The following is a 21,288-nucleotide window of genomic DNA, read 5'->3' as shown; positions in this document are numbered from 1 at the left end:
TTGCATAAAGCATTTTATTTTCACTCCATCCTCTTTACAAAACTGAAAAGGTCTTAACAAACAATACATAAATGTTAATAATTTTGACAAATACAATGAAACCCCTCAAAATCTGTCCCTTTTTCAATATCGGTTCCAGTACCGACCAGAACCTCTCTAAACCAGCTTTTTACTTGATCCCACTGGGTTGTCCAGTTTAAGAGGGGTTTCACTTTACAAAGTAAACTTTATTATTCACATGACAATATGTAATAAAAATCTCAACACAGTATTTAAACCATTGGAATTAAAATAAATTATATTCTATCATAATCTGCTGTATCACTTTTTAACACCTATTTGGTGACATGAAGGGGTGGGTGTAGCCGATTTTTGGGTTGGTTGCACTGTAAATGTTTTGTATGTCTTTGGGGGGGGGGGGGTCTGCTGCTATTGTATTTCTACACAAACATTTTTAAAATACTAGGTATTCAATACCCACACACACATAAGCTGTTAATTTGGTGGACAGTGTATTCTGATTTACTTTCTGCCACCAAGAGAAAAACTGCAGTGCTAGTTTTTTCAGATGGTCAGCAAGAGATAGTGTATAGTGAGCTGTACACTTGATCTGGTTCAGAGTCAAACATGAACCTGGATCCAGTCACTCCACAACCTGTGAAGCTTACAGCCTCTGATCCTAGTTATTAGTGCAAAATATTTTATGGCTATTACGACTTTTGTTTTTTGACATTAAACTTAAACATCACTGACATTCTGAGTAAATTATCATTAAGTTTCATTGACATACATGAGTCTTATTTATCAACCTACCAATACTTGCATTTTGTCTGTTTTTGACTTAACTTTTAAGCCACTTCTTGAACATACTAAGTCTTGTCTTTCGGACTCAAGTCGCAAAACAAAATTGGATACCAAACGTTTGGTATTATCTACATTGAAAAATACAGGTGTTTTATTGAATTGTATTTATGAAAAAGTAAAAGTATTTCGTTTACTCACTTGCAGTGAGTGTTTGTAGCTCAAAATGCATTTTAACAATGAAGTGGGGGAGGGGGCAGGAGGAAGGGTATGGCAGCACTTAAGAGCATGAATAATTGGGATGGACAGACAAAAATGAAAGTGCACCCTAGTCATGTTTTACAGTCAAGGGTTTATATATAAATGAAAATGGAATCACATTGCATGTACAATATCAACAAATAATTATATGATGTTGAAAAATACGAGACAGCCAAAGTTTAAGAAAAACATAAAAAACAACATGTCAAACATATACATCATGTATAAAAATATGAAGCACTTTTTATCATTATATACACCAAAAAATATCTACACGATACCCAACATAATAGATACCCAACATAATAGGGTCGTCTCCAGAACAAATATATATAGCGAACATGGGTCATTATACAAGTGAAATTATCTGCTCCTGATATTATTATATTGACAAAAATATTCAGAATATTCTCTGGTTTAGAATTGGACAAAGAATTTGTTTCATAAAAATTTATTATTCAAACCTGGGAATAATATTCACAAACTAATGTAATTTCTTTGAAATGACACATGGCAATATCACAATTGAGATGTGTGAAAACCAGAAACAGTTTCAATGACTTGAAATCCACCTCCGATTCAACACTCAAGCTGTATAGACCTAGAGGGTAAAAACTTATATTGTCAGCTTTTATTTTGAACCATATGAAGAATAAGTCGATATCATAACCTCTTATCAATTAATTATCAAAATCATTTTAACAAGGCCAAGTTACCAGTATGTATGAAAAAAAGAAAATAAAGAGGAAGAAATAAAACTAAGATAACCAATACTTGTCAAAGGTATGTTAAAATATAGAGATGGAAAATGTTAGGGAACATGTAAGCAATATTAACAGCAAAACCACCATTAACAGTTTCAGAAGCTAACCATGTTATTGACATTAAACCCCATACTAGTGATATTCAATCCCCGTTATATTTTTGTATTTTAGACACACATAAAACTATGTTAGTATTGAAATAAATGTATCTAAACTGTCATGTTACTGTATGTTTTACCATCAATATAATACAGAATATACCAATATTTTATAATTATTAAAATTTTGATACTTTTAAACCATTGAACATGTCCCCATACATGCTGCATAAAACTTTTAGTAATAACAGAGAATAAAGTATTCATTTACCATATTAACAGACATTAAAGAAAATATTTTAAAATAATAACATTTGGAAATAAAACTTGTAGTAATTTCAACATTCCAGTAATAAACTAAACATAATGGGCCAAACTTACGAAGTCCGTTTTTCTTAAACACTGTTCTACAACGGTACTATATTCTTAACAACAAAGCAGCAGTAAGAAACCCAAAGTATCCCAATGGATTATCTGCCAAAACTCTTGTTTGACACCCAATAGCCAATGCATTTTGTTATGTGCTGGGGTGTCGTTAAACATTAATTTTATAAAACAAGCTATTTGTTCCTCAAAATTAATCCAAATTAGGCATTTTTATTAAATCTACTCTTTGGAAACAAATTATAATATAAATCGCAAATAATTTAACTGTTCTAAAAGTGTATTTCTAATTCTCAATTTCAGTTGCATAACAATAATTTACAAATTATGAACTTAATAATTAACAAATTACAACTTTTTGAGATATGCTGTCAAAATAAAATAAATACATATCTGGGATGAAAATGACATGAAAAAATCTTGACAAATATGCAGATCTATAAAAACGAGGTGGCTACTGTGATCTTGATATCAAATAGCGATGACAGAGGATTTTCATGTGTGCTTTAAAATCACCATATTGAAATTCCACAAGGACATCATACAGTAAAAAAAGATTTAAATCATGATTCTAAATAATAAAAAAAAAATTAGTTCAATAATGATGTCAGCTCATTTTGAAAACACTATGGGTTTTTAATTTCAAGTCCCTCCCTTTCAAATACAATTCAATTAACCTTCGATACTAAAATCAATTTCATATATACATTACAATATCTTTTTTACAACAAGATTTAAATCAGAACTTTTGTGCATGAAAATAATTAAATTTTCTGAAAGCTGGCTTAAACTAAATCCTTCTGGTGTGTTTTAAAACATTCCCTCCCACAACCACCAGCCCCACCCCCTCCCCCCCTTACCTATACATAATTAAAAATACCTTTTCCAAATCACCCCAACTGATAGAATTCCTTTCTTAGAAAATATTAATCTCAAGCTACATGACAAATTAGTGTTTATCTAGTTCAAAATAGAAAGGCTGAAGTATTAATAGCCAATAGTAATACGAGTCTGACAAAACTAGTGACGATGTAACAGGATTCCCTCGTTTGAACACATTAGGTGCAAGCACTAAATTTTTTCGTCCACAAATGGCAATGAAATTTGATCCTTGGGCACTGTCGTTGCATGGGATAGTAGGGGTCGTCTCAAGATCATATGGGCAGCAAGGGAACATCAAAGAGGTCACAAGCACCCTCGGTGTCATCTAGATTGAAATAGTAGTCACGGTCGGATGGCGGTGGACTCAATCGGAGAAGTGGAGCAAAACCTGAAGAGAGAAAATACAGAAAACGGTTAACAGGCTATACGATTTCAAATTTCATGGAAACACTTTTTCAGTTCTGTGCCTTGTGATCAAGGGAACCCATCGGAAACTGTTTTTAAAAAATAATTATATATATATTATTTTCGTTGAATAGTCGCAATTGATATAATAATCATGGAAAACTAAATTTTGTTTCCATGAAATCCGAGGATCTGGGTTAAGTTGGGTCAACAATGTATGCATTAAATCTATGAAATATTTTGAAACATACCCGTTTGAATGCTATATTTATAAGTTCTACATTTAAGTATATGTAAGCAGTGTAGAATGCATCAAATTTAAGCAAATATTAGGATAGTTTTTTGTTTGTTACAAACCCCATTTCCAAAAACCTCAAACAGAGAATGGATCCACTGATGCTAGGATCCTATAATTGAGTGTTCTTTGAGTGACCTGCGTACTGGAGGATCATTTCGTCAGTCTCCCTGGAAACCACTTTAGACTTAGAGTCCATTGTATAACTTATCTTTCGATTATGCCAAGGAAAGAAAAAAAAAATCTACTTACTTTCTGATGAGATGAGATCTTCAATGAATGCACCATCGATGCCTGAAAAAATATTTTGATAAAAATTAAACAGTCCCAAGTCGTCATTATATGAAAAATATTGTTTCTTTGGTTTGATGGCCAAATAAAAAATGTAATATGTTCTCATTGCTCAAAGTACACAAGTTAGGTAATTTGCCAATGTTCAGAAGAGGTATCAGTTAAATAGAGAATAACTAGTTAACTAGTAGGGCACCGGCTTTATCCTGTGAATGTTATTATCTTTATCCTGTAGACCATAAACATTAAGGGGAAAAGCTATTATCAAGTTCTGTTACTTCAGCTACATTGTACAAAGGAAGGAAGGAAATGTTTTATTTTACAATGCACTCAACACATTTTATTGAGTTATATGGCATCAGACATATGGTTAAGGACCACATAGAAATTGAGAGAGGAATCCCGCTGTCTCCACTTCATGGGCTACTCTCTTCGATTAGCAGCAAGGGATCTTTTATATGCACCATCCCACAGACAGGATAGTACATACCAAGGCCTTTGTTACACCAGTTGTGGAGCACTGGCTGAACGAGAAATAGCCCAATGGGCCTACCAACGGGAATTGATCCTAGGTAGATTGTGCATCAGGTGATCACTGTACCACTGAGCTAAGTCCCGCCGCCTAGAGGTCAAATGAAGGAATTTGTAATGTTGCTATGCATATGAAGTCACATGAGCGACGTCAAAAGTCTGGTATACATTTATGATTTCGCTTTAATCGGTCATCGTAATCAGCCAATAGAAACAGTGGTTGCAGGATAAAGTTCTATATACAGAGGTTATATGATATCACCTTGACTTTGGTGCTTGCTAAAAAATGTAAGAAGAGAATAAAATAATTTCAGATATTATGACTTACAGTGAGAAAAGAAATGCAACAGTATTTTGTTGTGAACTACAAAAATAGCTAGAAAAAGAAAGGTAGACAAAATGTACTACTGTAAACCCACCCAGGTCATTCCGTGAAGGGTCGAAGAGAAGGTCTGACGCCAACGAGTCCAAGCCAAGCGGAATTGAACTGGAGGTAGATGCTGCAAATAAAGACACACATATTTTACACACATAAATAATCAATCAGGATGCGATTCTACAGCATCCGCACAGGCTTGCAGGGTTAAACATGGATGCCCAAAATTATTAGAAATTCGACAATTTTAGAAAATATGTAGCCAAATTCAAATTTCAATTAGCTGTATAGCGAAAATGGCTGGAGATCTATAAAGGGCAGCCGATTTTCGAATTAGCTTTTCAGTGAATTAATAATGAAATGAAATATACTTGCATTAAACCATGGGCATGTTTTGTAGAAGTAGATCAATGTAATTAAAATAATCTATTTTATAGTCTGCAGACCAAACTCCTATACTCTGATAATGCACAAGTTTTAATGACCGAAGTTTTTTAAGTGAGCATAACGCACACAATATTGTTCATGAAAGTTGATTTTTTTATCTTAGCAAATATTTTATTCTTTAAATATTCTATGAAAAATTACTAATCATACTTTGCAGATATTTTCTCATAAAACATTTTTAGTGACAAAGGCAAATTAAATATTTTTTTAGCATCTTTAAAAAAAATTAAATAAATAAATAAAAATTTGGAGTACTCCTAAATTTCAAGGGCCACAATTCTGTCAAAAATGTGTCACCTAATTTGTAACTCTACATAATAAAGAAAGCTACACGCACAGTTTCAGCTCAATAAACTGAATGACTGTGTAAAAAAAAGTCTGAAAAACTAGATGTGAGACACAGACAGACAAGACAAAACATATGACCCCCTCTTGATGGACTGGTAAGGGACTAACAAGTAATAACATTTTCTGATCATATAGCTATTTTACAACTGCGTACGCTGTGCGAGCTCCTGAGTGTTTTTCCGCGGTGATGACCGTGTGGCCATCCTGGTAGGCAGTAAGTCTACTGAAGAACCTTGCTGTGAGGATTTTAGTGGAGCTTTCACTGGAGAGCGCTGAAAAAAACCACAAAAACAAAAACATTTTTAATAAAATAAACCTACTGGATGTCAAATCAAATATAAATTTAAAACTTGTAAGGTGTTTTCTGTCAATAAACATTTAAAATCAAAATAAATAAATTAATAACAATGTCAATAAAACTAAATTTCTGACTGTAAAGACACCAAATTATGTCCATAAATCGGGAAAAACCCACAGTATTATCATCCCCCAAGTGATTATTTTCAGATGCCCTGTTTCAATGAGCGACCTGTTTCAGTTTTTGTAGTTACTCAGTTTACCAGTGTCTTTGGTGGATCTTTTCTTTTCCTCGACATTTTAAAAAAATTTGTCGTAAAAAGTAATGTTAGCTCTACCACTCACTAAATACTATTTTAATTTGGCAAATATATTTCATATGTTGATGGAAAATTCTAAGTTGAATACATAATTATAGTCCTTCCCACAACAAACAGCGTATTCTTTCTATGGTACTTACTACCAGTTATCTATTTCTGAGCCGATTGTTTTCTTTTTTTCTTACATCAAGTGGAATTATTTACAAAAAAAACATTGTTCGTGGAGTCTGGGAAGGACTATATGAAATGTTCTCACTCACCAAGAACTAACCCTGCAAAAGATAAATCATTAAATGTTTTTCGAAAACCAATTTCACATTTCAGTTTAATTAAAACCAACCTTTGCCTGTAATTTTGCCGTTGCCTTTCCCTGCGCCGGGTCGAGGTTTTGATTCTGTAGCTCGTCGGTCTGGTCAACCATGTCTTCCTTGGCTGGCGGTACCTGAACCACAACCGGACTCGTGTTGTCCGCGTCTTTGTTCACCAGCAGAACGTTTATGGCTCCAGCGTGACTCTTCAGGTGGATCTGGTAGTTCTTCTTGAACCCGGGACCCTAAATTGAATGAGGAAGGAAATGGTTTATTTAACAACACACTCAAACACATTTTATTTAAGGTTATATATGGCGTCAGACATATGGTTAAGGACCACACATATATTGAGGGAGGAAACCCGCTGTCGTCCACTTCATGGGCTACTCTTTTCGATTAGTAGCAAGGGATCTCTTATATGCACCATCCCATAGACATGATAGCACATACCACGGCCTTTGATGTATCAGTTGTGGTGCACTGGCTGGAGCGACTAAATTGAATAAATGTAACAATGTTTAACAACACTCCAGCGCAAAGAATACATTGGCTATTGGGTGTCAAACAAAGGTGAGTACAGTGAAACCTCTCTTAACCAGATAACTCTAAAACCAGACATTTTACTGTGTCCCGAGGGTGTACGGTTTAGAGGGGTTTCATTGTACATGAAAAACCAAATCAATATAAAAATTCTAAACTTTTAAAGACTCCTGAATTAAACAACCATGTCAGAGATGTAATACCCATTTAAATAAAGAGTAATTAGACGGCATTTCGTTGGTTTCTCTCCAATTCAACCAATTGGATATTAGCATTTCGATCGTCTTAAACGTGAAGACATGCCAAAAAGCTGTCTTAACAACAAATCATGTGATCAAAATTATTTTGACACAATTGCCCAGACATCATCGCCAAGAGCTGTATGAATGACATCAAAACAACTGGCGCAAACACGCTTGCCCTGCCCATATCATGTAATGAACCTATGAAATGCTGTCTTAATCAGTTAGAAGGCTTAAGACATTTCTTCAGAAATAAGAAGGGGCGGAGACATTAGACTATTCAGAAATAAGAAGGGGAGGAGACATTAGACTTCAGAAATAAGAAGGGGCGGAGACATTAGACTATTAAGAAATAAGAAGGGGCGGAGACATTAGATTATTCAGAAATAAGAAGGGGAGGAGACATTAGACTATTCAGAAATAAGAAGTGGCGGAGACATTAGACTATTCAGAAATAAGAAGGGGCGGAGACATTAGACTATTCAGAAATAAGAAGGGGCGGAGACATTAGACTATTCAGAAATAAGAAGGGGCGGAGACATTAGACTATTCAGAAATAAGAAGGGGCGGAGACATTAGACTATTCAGAAATAAGAAGGGGAGGAGACATTAGACTATTCAGAAATAAGAAGGGGCGGAGACATTAGACTATTAAGAAATAAGAAGGGGCGGAGACATTAGACTATTCAGAAATAAGAAGTGGCGGAGACATTAGACTATTCAGAAATAAGAAGGGGCGGAGACATTAGACTTCAGAAATAAGAAGGGGGCGGAGACATTAGACTATTAAGAAATAAGAAGGGGGCGGAGACATTAGACTATTAAGAAATAAGAAGTGGCGGAGACATTAGACTATTCAGAAATAAGAAGGGGCGGAGACATTAGACTATTCAGAAATAAGAAGGGGCGGAGACATTAGACTATTCAGAAATAAGAAGGGGCGGAGACATTAGACTATTCAGAAATAAGAAGGGGCGGAGACATTAGACTATTCAGAAATAAGAAGGGGCGGAGACATTAGACTATTCAGAAATAAGAAGTGGCGGAGACATTAGATTATTCAGAAATAAGAAGGGGAGGAGACATTAGACTATTAAGAAATAAGAAGGGGCGGAGACATTAGATTATTCAGAAATAAGAAGGGGAGGAGACATTAGACTATTAAGAAATAAGAAGTGGCGGAGACATTAGATTATTCAGAAATAAGAAGGGGAGGAGACATTAGACTATTAAGAAATAAGAAGGGGCGGAGACATTAGATTATTCAGAAATAAGAAGGGGCGGAGACATTAGACTATTCAGAAATAAGAAGGGGGCGGAGACATTAGACTATTAAGAAATAAGAAGGGGGCGGAGACATTAGACTATTAAGAAATAAGAAGTGGCGGAGACATTAGACTATTCAGAAATAAGAAGGGGCGGAGACATTAGACTATTCAGAAATAAGAAGGGGCGGAGACATTAGACTATTCAGAAATAAGAAGGGGCGGAGACATTAGACTATTCAGAAATAAGAAGGGGCGGAGACATTAGACTATTCAGAAATAAGAAGTGGCGGAGACATTAGACTATTCAGAAATAAGAAGGGGCGGAGACATTAGACTATTCAGAAATAAGAAGGGGCGGAGACATTAGACTATTCAGAAATAAGAAGGGGCGGAGACATTAGACTATTCAGAAATAAGAAGGGGCGGAGACATTAGACTATTCAGAAATAAGAAGGGGCGGAGACATTAGACTATTAAGAAATAAGAAGGGGCGGAGACATTAGACTTCAGAAATAAGAAGGGGCGGAGACATTAGACTATTAAGAAATAAGAAGGGGCGGAGACATTAGATTATTCAGAAATAAGAAGGGGCGGAGACATTAGATTATTCAGAAATAAGAAGGGGCGGAGACATTAGATTATTCAGAAATAAGAAGGGGCGGAGACATTAGACTATTCAGAAATAAGAAGGGGCGGAGACATTAGACTTCAGAAATAAGAAGGGGCGGAGACATTAGACTATTAAGAAATAAGAAGGGGCGGAGACATTAGATTATTCAGAAATAAGAAGGGGCGGAGACATTAGACTATTCAGAAATAAGAAGGGGCAGAGACATTAGACCATTCAGAAATAAGAAGGGGAGGAGACATTAGACTATTCAGAAATAAGAAGGGGCAGAGACATTAGACGTTTCTTCAGAAATAAGAAGGGGCGGAGCCCATTCTTATTTCTGAAGAAACATCTAATGCATTCTAACGTTATACATATCCAGTATTTGTGATCAAATCCAGTCTTTGTGAGAATTATTTTTTGTAAAACTGTAATTACACACCACCTCAGCACACTCATTAATTAAACTTTGTTTACTAGCATAAATTGTCAACCGAGAATTAACAAGGTCTATACACAATATCAAATATATTGTGGATAGACCTTGTTAATTCTCGGTCGACAAAATATTTGTTAAGTCTGACACACAGTCTTCAAAGAAAACCATTATTTGCAAGAGAACCTTTATATGCACAGGCTAGCACATACCATGGCCTTTTATACCAGTTATGTGCCACTAGCTGGGACAGGAAAAAACCCTATCAGAGAATGGGTCCACAGTGGGATTCGATCCTATAACACAAGCTCCTCAGGCAAGTGCTCTACCGATAGAGCTAGATCACACTAATTAAATGTGCAACGGGCTGTTAACACTGATTGTCCTCAGTGGTCAGTTTCTTTAAAATGAGTTTAGAATAAGATGTCATTACATAAACATTCCCTAAACAGAAAATTAAAGTGTAATGTCAAGGATTCTCATCTGGTGCAATAATCGACCCTCATGAACTCTAAAAACATAACGTTGCCATAACAAACAAGAATGTGACCTAAGTTTATTCTTTTTAAAATTACCTTTAAATATGTAGTGCCAATGGCCCATTTATATCATACATCAAAACTGCAGTAATTATCTTCAAATCACAGATCTCTACATCAGATGTTTGAGTCTCTGGATTCAGGGCTAGCTCTGGGTGAGCAGAAAATTTCACCCAATTATTTAAAAAATGCAAAACCTCTAGCTATTTTCCAAACAAAATATCAATTATTACACAAACTGTTTTTGCCAAATAAAAATAAAATTTGCCAATTGTTCCTAAAATTCGCAATTGGCAAATCTGGCGAGTGGCAGAGTTAGCGCTGGGACCACAAGGAACATTTTATTTTCAAAATTTTGATTACAATATTTTAAAATGTATTAGCAACTACTAGTTAATGTTACAGAGTTGTGTAGCAATCTCTGAAACTTGCATAGCGAATCATGATGCGATACAGAACAAAGTGTTCCCTGGATTACTTACTATTTCTGGAATGGGCACTTCGAGCTGTGTTCCTGACGGAGCCTGTATGGCGAGCAGTGTGTCTCCTTTAAAACACTTACAGATGTCTTCATGGGTCACGTACGCTAGTCTGAATTACGTTAAGGTTACAACACTAAACAGGATTCACATACAAGTTAAATCATTCTACACTCACTGCAAAAATAGATATACACCCCAGAGCAAAATAAAAGGATTGAAGGTTCTTATTCATAAAACATCTTTCCAACTGTATGATGACTTATTTTTAACAATATCAATACCATACAAACATGTCTGTGTTTAAAAGCACACCTATCTCCTTGCATTTTCAATTAAAAATAATATAATATGTTCATCATAAATTGCCTACCAGTAAATTGGGTGAGGCCAAGGAGCTACCTTTCAATCCACTACATCAAATCAACCAATTAGCTCCATTTTCAATTAAATTGTGCTCATTTTTATGACCTCATTAGACATAGGACCATGGCCAAAAATCCAGGATAGATCCCTGATACTGTGACTCCCCTACATCAAATGTTTTTTTTATTTTTTTATTTAACGACACACTGAACACATTATTTATGGTTATATGACATCAGGTATATGGTTATGGACCACACAGATATTGAGAGAGGAAGCCTGCTGTTGCCACTTCATGAGCTACTCTTTTTGATTAGCAGTAAGGGATCTTTTATATGCACCATCCCAAAAATAGGATAATACATACCACAGTCTTTGTTACACCATTTGTGGAGCACTGGCTGGAATGAGAATTAGCCCAATAGGTCCACCGACGGGGATCGATTCTAGACCGACCGTGCATCAAGTGAACACTTTACCACTGGGCTACATCCCGACCCTCCCCAGTATCAGTACACAAGTTTACAGTACATACTTGGTTTTAATCAAACATTTATTTTGTAGGTGGTAGTTATCCAAGACAACAGTACATGTCTTCACAAAACAGGTTTGACTCTATACCCCAAATCAAATCCCATAGATGACCATGTGGCTAAAACTCCTACCTGCAGCATACCAATTGACATATACACCACAGATATAAGTACTGCCACCACTCGCCCTTAAAGTGAATCAGAAAAAATTGGGGGTCAAGCTTCCCATTTCAGAGATAATGGAAAGTGGCTATGACTACTCTAGTTTTGTACAAAATTTGAGTACTTTTTTTTTTTTAAACAGGTACCCCATACATATTTCAAGCACAAGGAAACTTAAAACAGTAGTACTAGATGAAATAAAATTGCATACATTTTTTTCCCATATGAAACTAATTTTTTTTACAACCAACACACTCACCACCAATCACAGGACTTGTGGTATTAACGGCTCTATCAAAAGTTGGGTGCACCCAGCTGGAAGTTATTTGGTTTAGTACTACTTAAAGTTGTGTCTATATCTGCACATGTAAGGATACCGTGTGTTTATGACCTCATCCGTGACGTTCTTAATGCTCTGCTGAACCCACACCTTGTGCTTGTCCAGCTCTCGCTCCTGTCGTTCAAGGTCGTCCAGCTCATCTTTCAAAACCACAAGACGGTTTGAGATCTCAGTCGTGTTGCAGCCAGCACTTGCACCCCTGTAACACAAATATCACATGTACAATCAAATATACACTGTACATGTATGTGTATGTATGTATGTATGTATGTATGTATGTATGTATGTATGTATGTATGTATGTATGTATGTATGTGCATATGTATGTGTATATGTATTATACAAATTTGAAATAAACATAAATGTAATTAATGTTTTTGCTTTAATAATTGAATGGCATAATATATAACAGATATTTTTATTAATTAACAATACACTTTTTTAGTGTTTCATCAAGGCAATTTTAGAATTAATTATTGAAAAAGGCTTTTTTAATCTCAGTGCAGCATGGCACAGGTTAAGGCAAGATGGTGCTAGACTATTGAGGCGTGGTACTGCACCATGCTAAAACAAGCTAGGGAAAACACGTATATGTATCTATATATATACTTTACATCAGAATTGTGTCACAAAAAATATATTTAAAATTATCCTTTCCATGATCTGTTTTACACTGTATATCAAATGATGTACTATTCCAAATTTCTGTAATGTCATTTTCTGCACTTTATTGAAGGATAACATTAATTTTTGGGGTGATGTCATTCAGTCAGAATGGAGTAACTTACATTACAGAAGAAAGTTGATAACTAGTCTGATAATTAGTTGTATGTTTAACATGTTAATGTTGCCACTGCTTTGTTAAAGGTAGAGTAAACTCAAACAAGAGATTTATGTGTTGGAAAGATGCATACCCGGACCACCAACACATGCTGACACTTTAACAAATGAAAAATGCGTAGTAATTTTAGAGTTAATAAGAAAGAAATGTTTTATTTAACGACGCACGCAACACATTTTATTTACAGTTATATGGCGTCAGACATATGGTTAAGGACCACACAGATTTTAAGAGGAAACCCGCTGTCGCCACTTCATGGGCTACTCTTCCGATTAGCAGCAAGGGATCTTTTATTTGCGCTTCCCACAGGCAGGATAGCACAAACCATGGCCTTTGTTGAACCAGTTATGGATCACTGGTCGGTGCAAGTGGTTTACACCTACCCATTGAGCCTTGTGGAGCACTCACTCAGGGTTTGGAGTCGGTATCTGGATAAAAAATCAAATGCCTCGACTGGGATCCAAAACCAGTACCTACCAGCCTGTTGACCGATGGCCTAACCACGACGCCACCGAGGCCGGTCTAGAGTTAATAAAAAAACATGATTATTCCTGCTAACTGGGGGCAGCCATTTTGTTTAGTTTTTGTGACGTCCGGTGGTATAGCTTGAGACGAAGTGACATCAGCTCCGTCCATCTGCTCTATGCACAGTGTAAACAAAGGCTCTAATTTACGACAAGGCACTTCGCTTTTATCAACCTAACTTGTAAAACAACATAAATGACTTGATAATATAATAAACTATTTAACTAAATATATTTCAATTTGCATCAATAGAACGAAATGGAGTTATAGTATTTTTCTTTTTAAAAAAAATCCATGCTACGTTCGAGCAAAAACGACCACTTATGATACCCAAGTGATAATTTTCTTTTCTTTGGGACTACGTAATTGGTCAGTTTTGTGATTTTAGATGGGAAAGTCTACTTAATCAAGGGTTTTACAGAATTACTTACAATAATAAAGCAAGACGGCTAATCGATTACGATTAGAGGGGTGTCCGTGCTGTTAACACACAATACCCTGTGATCTTAATAAAAGAGGCACGTCTTTTTAGTGTGTCTAGACACAGTGTCTGGGGATCGTCTAAATATACACCTGCCAATCAGGAACTACAGGTACAGGCCACAGAAAGAAACGACCAATTAACTAAGAAAGCATTCCAATTATTATTTCAGTATGTGGGTTAATTTATGTACAAACCACAATACAGTTATTTCAACACTTTGACAATGATGGTTTACTTTGTATTAAATATAATATAAAATTGTTGCTGGCTTACTGGGATGACTATTATTAAAGAATATTGCGATGCATCCGCAAAAATCAGGTGTGTCTTGTTTCTTCAGTTCGAAGACTAATTCCTGACGTGACACGTTAGGTATTACGTAAACCACCAGCTCGCCAGAAGGCGTATTCACTGGGATGGTACAAAATGGCTGCGCCCGTTATATATAATAGCCGTCACATTTAACTGTTTTATTAATTAACTATACGATTATACTTGTTGATATTAAGCAATAATGTGCATTATATATCGTTGAAAACGCATACCAGGTCAAATGCCTTGATTGTCCCCTCCTTTAATGTTCAGTAGCAACAGCTCAGTCTGACTAGATCATTTGCATTGTGCAAAAAGCCTATGGTAGGAATACTAGCTATTGTACAGTAATCGTTTAATACACTAAAAATACAAAACAGACATTAGCTGTCTGACTCATAATCACTTTACATTTTTACATTTGTTTCAAAATCATGTTATTCTAATTACTAAGATATTAATAACTAATGATTTCATAGGCATGTTAAACTTTTTTTTGCTTAGGCCAAAAAAAAAAAGGTGTGTTTCCGATTGCATCCCCCCCAAAATTAGGGTAGGTAGGTAGGGGTTGTTTTTGTTTTAAATTGAATACTATCATAATAATAATAATAATAATAATAATTATTATTATTTATCATCATTATCATTATTGTTATTGTCGTAGTAGTAGTAGTAGTAGTAGTAGTAGTAGTAGTAGTAGTAGTAGTAGTACTATTGGTATGCACTGTTTGTGTATTTCCTTAAATTAATGGGACATTTGTATTAATTTCGTTGTTCTTAATTTAAATACTTTATGCAAACATTTGAGATGCATTAATAATAAGACCTGTTGATTTAAGTGAAGACAAGAATTAAGCTCAGGGGTTTCCCTAGAGCGATAAGCCGACACGGCCCGTGCTCCCTTAGCCAGCTAAGTAAGCGCCTTCATGTCTGGTAAGCGCCTTAACTGCAGGACCGTGTCGGCTTAATTTGTAACATGTATACAAAACAATGGAGCTGTGATCCGTAACGTCATTCACCACACATTATCACACTTCCATTTGGTATCTCTGCAATTCTTTAGATGTTCACTTTGAGGTCCATTGATCGCACCGTTTTAATTGTCGGCGGGCTTGTGCTGGTCACGTGGTACAGGTGATCGGCTACTACTAATCCACCAGATAACTGCTTGTTGTAATAATGTCTGTATGCTTGGGAATTATGCATCAAGACAAATCAAAGAAAATACCTATTAATTGAATAAACATCTTTGAAGGTGAAATTCTTGAGTAAAACATGTCACCATTAATCCTGGTATATGTTTATCATATCGAAACCGTAACTACGTTGTTATTTGCTAAAATGAACGGTCACGGATCGACCAAAAAAATTAGTAATTTTTTTTCAAACGCAAACAAGTATTTCCGCAGTTAGTCTGATTTTAAATGACGAGAATTCGACAAGAGTTGAGTCAACATCTATTGCACAGAAAAGAAAATGCGAAGAGCCATCAGCTGCTACGGCAAAAGTCAGGATATGATCCCGCTTGGAAAAAAGAATTTTATTGGATGAAACCACACACTGAAAATGATGATATTACAGGTTAAATATAATATATCTATTACATTTTTACGACAATTATTTCATTAGTTTATTAATTACAATTTTAACGCGGCTGTCTTAAAACAGTCCATACGATTTTACAACAGAAACGAAAACCGATCAAATGTCGATAACTTTGACGAATAGTCTCACCGATGTTTTAATTACTAAAATTAATGACCGATGTCAGATTATAATGCTTCAGAAATACACCAGCATTTATCAATATATTAAAATATATTTTAATGAAAAACATGGATACAAGTGCAGTTTTTATTTATAATGTTAAACAGAAAGAAAATTACCGTTCTTACTTTGACCCACTTATCATACTAGCGATCATAAAGCGCGTAGGCTATTTCTTTTATTTTTAATTTATTATTTATTATTATTATTGATCTTTTAATTTTAATAGCACGTAGGCTAGTTCTTTTATTTTTAATTTATTATTTATTATTATTATTATTATTGATGTTTTAATTTATTTTTATTTTTTTTGTAACATTTTGGGTCTCATTGTAAATAAGGATACATAGGCCTACAGGTTCAGATTATGTTCTACGGCGAGATCAGTAATATTGTCATTTTATTTTTTAATAGGTATGTTCTGTAATATATGTCAGAAACATTCTACACGGCCAGTGAAAGCAGTTGTGGGAAAAAGTGTTTGGGTTGATGTACCTTGTGTTAATTTTGTGAGACAAAGCCTAGTGAGACATGTTAAAACAGAATCGCATAAAACTGCAGTGGAGCTTGAAACGGCTTTATCGCTTTCAAAAAAAGATGGAGGGATCATGCAAAATTTCGACAATGTAGTTGGTGCACAGATAAAGGCTTTTATTGGATATTTGAAGAACATGTACTTTTTAATGAAAAGGGAAATTCAACACTACAAATTTCATTCCATTAACAGAACACACCATGGAGATGGGATGTGACTACTTGAAAGACATTCAGATAGGAGGCAATGCAAAATACACAAGTATGCGCATTATTCAAGAGATGGTAGATATTTTAGGCAGACAAGTACAACAAGATTGAAAGATGAATGTTGAGAGAAAGTGAAGATATTCACACATATACTCATGTACATACACACATAGATGGGGAGAAAGATTATATATTTCATGAGAGGGTGTAAAAGAGAGTCATGGAGAGAGAGAGAGGTAATTTGATAATAAAATACAATTTTTCACGATTTTACTTGTTTTTAATTTTTTTAAATGTAACTTGTAAGCGCCTTAAAAAATTCCTGGGGAAAGGCCTGAAGCTGAATTGATACGATTATATTTAATCGAAATAACCTGTACCAAGGCTATGTTCGTACATTCGGTTACTTCCGTGACCAACCAAGCTGTTCAGTGGTAGCTAATCAGGGGAAGGAACTCTATAACAAAAGCTTTTCCATAATTTCTCGATGTTTTTCGGAAGGGAATTACATGTGCAAAATGTATCGTATAATAGTACGTAAACAATGTGCAAGGAAGGAAATACTCTTGTTTGGTGATGTTGTCCTCTTTTATTTTTGCTCTTTTTTTTTTCATTATTTTTTTTTTTCCATTATTTTTTTCAGTTTAAGAGAGAAAAAAATTAGGGTCGGGGGGGGGGGGGGTGGGGTGTGTAAAACTAGGGACGGTCGGTCGACCGGAAACACACCTATTTTTTTGTTTGGCCTAATGAAATATTTTTAAATTTCGTATATTGTTTTTGTCAATGTCCGCCCGCACTGCATCAGAGATTCTGGGGTGGATAATGCAGATTTCAACATTTCCTGGCATATTTTTAATTCTGCCATAACTTTCATAATCCACCTTGCATGAACTGGTTTTATCGCCGAAGTACACATTTCGATCTTGATGTCCGTTACAACTTCGCCGTGTTTCATAGCCAGGGAAACCCGCTTTGAATACCATGTGGTAAAATTAGACTTCATGGCGTCCTCAAGTGCTTTGTTCACACATACGTCGTAATTGGCTTTACACAAAATCAAAGACTGTGATCAGTTGTCTGTCGAATAGCATACCGGGTATCACAGTGGCCAATTAAGCTACAGGTGACTGTTCTATTGTTTAACTTTACACGTTGGTAGTATCGAACAACTGGCAGCCGAAGTGAAACTTTAATCAACAATTGCAAGTATTCTCGCAACTAGACTTGCTAAAACTCGAAAATAAAATCACTTTCAATTTTGATTTGGCAAACAACGAAAATAAGAAACCTTGAAATGTTTTTATACAAAACCAGAAAATTTCCGGTTATACTGTAGTATATACCACAGCCTTTGATATACAAGTCGTAGTGCACTGGCTATAAGGAGCTGAGCTTATGAATATACATGGGTGAAAATAGAGGATATTGGGGGAGGGGAAGAGCGTAGAAAAGTCGAAAGTGATATGCAACCCCCCCACCCTCACTCAATGGTGGTGTTTAACTTTCTAGTATAATTTATAAAACACTCACTTCCACTGGATGCTATTTTTAGATTTTTTTTCAATGAGACCGATCCCCTCAAGGACGTTGGTGATGTCATAGATCCGTCTCTTCTGACGTACTTCTAGTTGGTCGGCCGCCTGGAAACATAACCATATCGGGAAAATTCAAGGAAAGGAATATTTGTTTAATGACGTGAATTTATTATACCGACCCTTCCAAGGTTACACTAAAAGATTTATATGATATTATCAATTACATGTGTTTGCTGTGATTCTATCAGTTGTTCAACATTATATGATCGTAGCTTCTGAAAACAAATTGACATCCTGTTGGCATGAAGATAGAGCCTTGTACTTGTAATAATGCATGGGATGGAAGCTAGCCTAGGACTTCCAATAGAATGCTCACCTGCTGGAAGGGGGGGGGGGGGGGGGGTATCATGTGTATCTAAATAGCTTTAAGAAAATAATAACAATAAAATTAAATAAAAAAGGGTACATGTCATGGAAAAATATCCGCCCGGTCCCCCCTTCCCCATACCCTAACCTTAACTCCAACCCTAGCCCTAACCCCAGCCATAATCCCAACCCTAACCCTAACCCTCAACCCTAACTAAAAATAATAATGAAGGGGACCGGGCGGATATTATACCCATGTCATATTATGGTGGTGTTTTTCATGTAAAAGGTGATTAAAATGCATCCACATTTTATTTATGTTGCCTTTGGATGCTTGTTGAAGAGTACGTATCGGTATGTCACTGAATGACAGATAGTCACGTGACACAACACTACTATTTTCTTCAGTCAAAGAGCCAGATTTTGTATCAAAATTAAAATATTAAATGCAACAATACATATGAATACTAATAACATAGTGGAATTGAGTACAAAATGAAGAATTACAAAGTAACAAAGATCAAACATTTTAGCAACTATTTTTCTGTGATTTGACATCAAAAGTTTTCAAAACAATGAATGGAAAACGTGGAAACTCGAGTTTCCTTTTCCCGTCAAAACGATTCGTCACAATAATTTGGCAGCTTATATAAGTTATAGATTTAGTGATATAAATTAAATATGTTAAATACGTACAACTTTCAGATCAAGTACACCATCCTTCGCTTGCTGTAATAGTGAGACAAATCTAGTTGTCAACAATCCTAAGCTTTTCTCATGTCGACTCGAATTTGGGTCAGCCATCTCGGGTTATGGACGCTTCAAACTAAAAGCATTCTGGGTACTAGCGTTTACCGCAAAGTACGGGAATTTGAACACAAATATTTAATAACTATCTAGTGTGTTGTTTACCATATATTAAAATACCACCAATACTACGTTACGTGGTGGATAGTTACGCTCATTTCTAATATTTAAAGTAACATAATAATAAACCATTAGTCAAACTGAAAAATAAGTTTGCTTAATTAAAATGTATTCGTTAAAAAATGTGTTAGGATTGATTAAATCACTGGTTACGCAATTAAGATAAGAATGGTAGGCAGAGAGTGATAGATGAAAACGGGCCTCGGTGGTGTCGAACATAAGGCAGATAGGTACAGGGTTCGCATCCCGGTACCAGCTCCCACCCAGAGCGAGTTTTAACGATTCAATGGGTAGGCGTAAGACCACTATATCCTCTTCTCTCTCACCAACCAGTAACAACTAACCCACTGTCCTGGATAGACAGCCCAGATAGCTGAGGTGTCTGCCCAGAACAGCGTTCTTGAAACATAGTTGGAGATAATGTTAGATGTGAAAGATGAATGAAAGTGTTATAGAGCGTTGATAACTGTCCAAAATGTCCGTCTACGTCTCTTACCGTCAGAGTACTCGGCATGGGCGTCGATCGGGGGGGGGGGGGACGCGTCCCCCCTGTGGGGGGACGCGTCCCCCTCACTTTTCAACGCCGGGGGACAATCTATATAAGTGTCCCCCCCCCCCCCCCGCATTTATGAAGTCTCAAAAAAAAGTTTGTATACATGACATACTGCAAAAAAAGTTATGTTGAAAATATCCATAAGCGTACGAGATGGGGATGCAAGTGGGAAAACACACCCCTCCCTCACCCCCAGTAGGCCTTCTTGAGAAAATCCTCAAATTCGGGAGAAAAAAACCCATTTAGATATTTAGGCAAAATGAGCTGGCTTGAAATCGTTTCACCATGTATTGCCATCATATTCTACCAACAATATTAATTGTAAGCATATAGAAATGCGTAGTATTACTAGTGATTCGTTTGCAACACTGTATAACTTGTCTTAGCAGTACTGATTATATAAATAAATGTTATCCAGATTCGGGCATTTTCATTTGATTTCGGGCAAAAATCCCTTCCCCCCCCCCCACACACACACACACAGACACACACCCCTACCTACACAAATGGGAGCTCGTACGCCTATGAGGATATCAAAATATGATTTCCTCACTCTTATTGTTGATTTGCTGAATAAAAAAAACAATAACTTGTTAGCGATGTTTACGGTAAGTTATCGGCTTTATCCAGTTCATGAATACGTCATAAATTGACCTGTTTGGGCCTATTCTGTATATTATAATCGGTCACGTTATATCAGCTGGAACTCACTGTGAAGTCCGATATATCTAGCGTGAAATTCAAAGTGATTTGTCAAATCAGTTTAACGGCAGATCGGTACAGACTATCCACTTGTTTAAAACCAATTAATGGAAATAAGGTTTCTTTTTGGCCCTTTGCAATTATTTACTGTGCCTGAACACCTTAACATCCGGGTTACTATAATGGATGCGTCCATGTAACTGTAA

The 21,288-nt window shown here is 35.8% G+C and overlaps 1 protein-coding gene across 1 annotated transcript; it reads right to left on the bottom strand.

Moving 5' to 3' along the window:
• On the bottom strand, positions 1-19,731 carry LOC121388057 (transcription factor E2F5-like). The gene is made up of 9 exons (XM_041519260.1): positions 19,597-19,731; positions 18,530-18,639; positions 12,364-12,525; positions 10,929-11,037; positions 6,841-7,053; positions 6,038-6,155; positions 5,132-5,212; positions 4,143-4,184; positions 1-3,578 (listed from the first exon to the last, which is right to left on the bottom strand). The coding sequence occupies exons 1-9, from the start codon at positions 19,702-19,704 to the stop codon at positions 3,463-3,465; spliced, it is 1,059 nt and encodes a 352-aa protein (XP_041375194.1). The 5' UTR covers positions 19,705-19,731; the 3' UTR covers positions 1-3,462.
• Positions 19,732-21,288: the final 1,557 nt, after the last annotated feature.

The sequence above is a fragment of the Gigantopelta aegis genome, chromosome 14 (assembly GCF_016097555.1).
Source record: "Gigantopelta aegis isolate Gae_Host chromosome 14, Gae_host_genome, whole genome shotgun sequence".
Lineage (NCBI taxonomy): Eukaryota > Metazoa > Mollusca > Gastropoda > Neomphalida > Peltospiridae > Gigantopelta > Gigantopelta aegis.
This window is presented reverse-complemented; position numbering and strand designations above follow the sequence as displayed.

Bases quoted from the DNA above. Each gene is read 5' to 3' on its own strand.
- LOC121388057 (XM_041519260.1), bottom strand. From the start codon at position 19,704: ATGGCTGACCCAAATTCGAGTCGACATGAGAAAAGCTTAGGATTGTTG. The intron at 5,213-6,037 runs GTACGCAGTTGT...CTTTATTTGCAG, and splicing joins CACTCAGGAGCTCGCACAGC to CATCTACCTCCAGTTCAATT. The intron at 4,185-5,131 runs GTGGGTTTACAG...ATATTTTTTCAG, and splicing joins CCCTTCACGGAATGACCTGG to GCATCGATGGTGCATTCATT.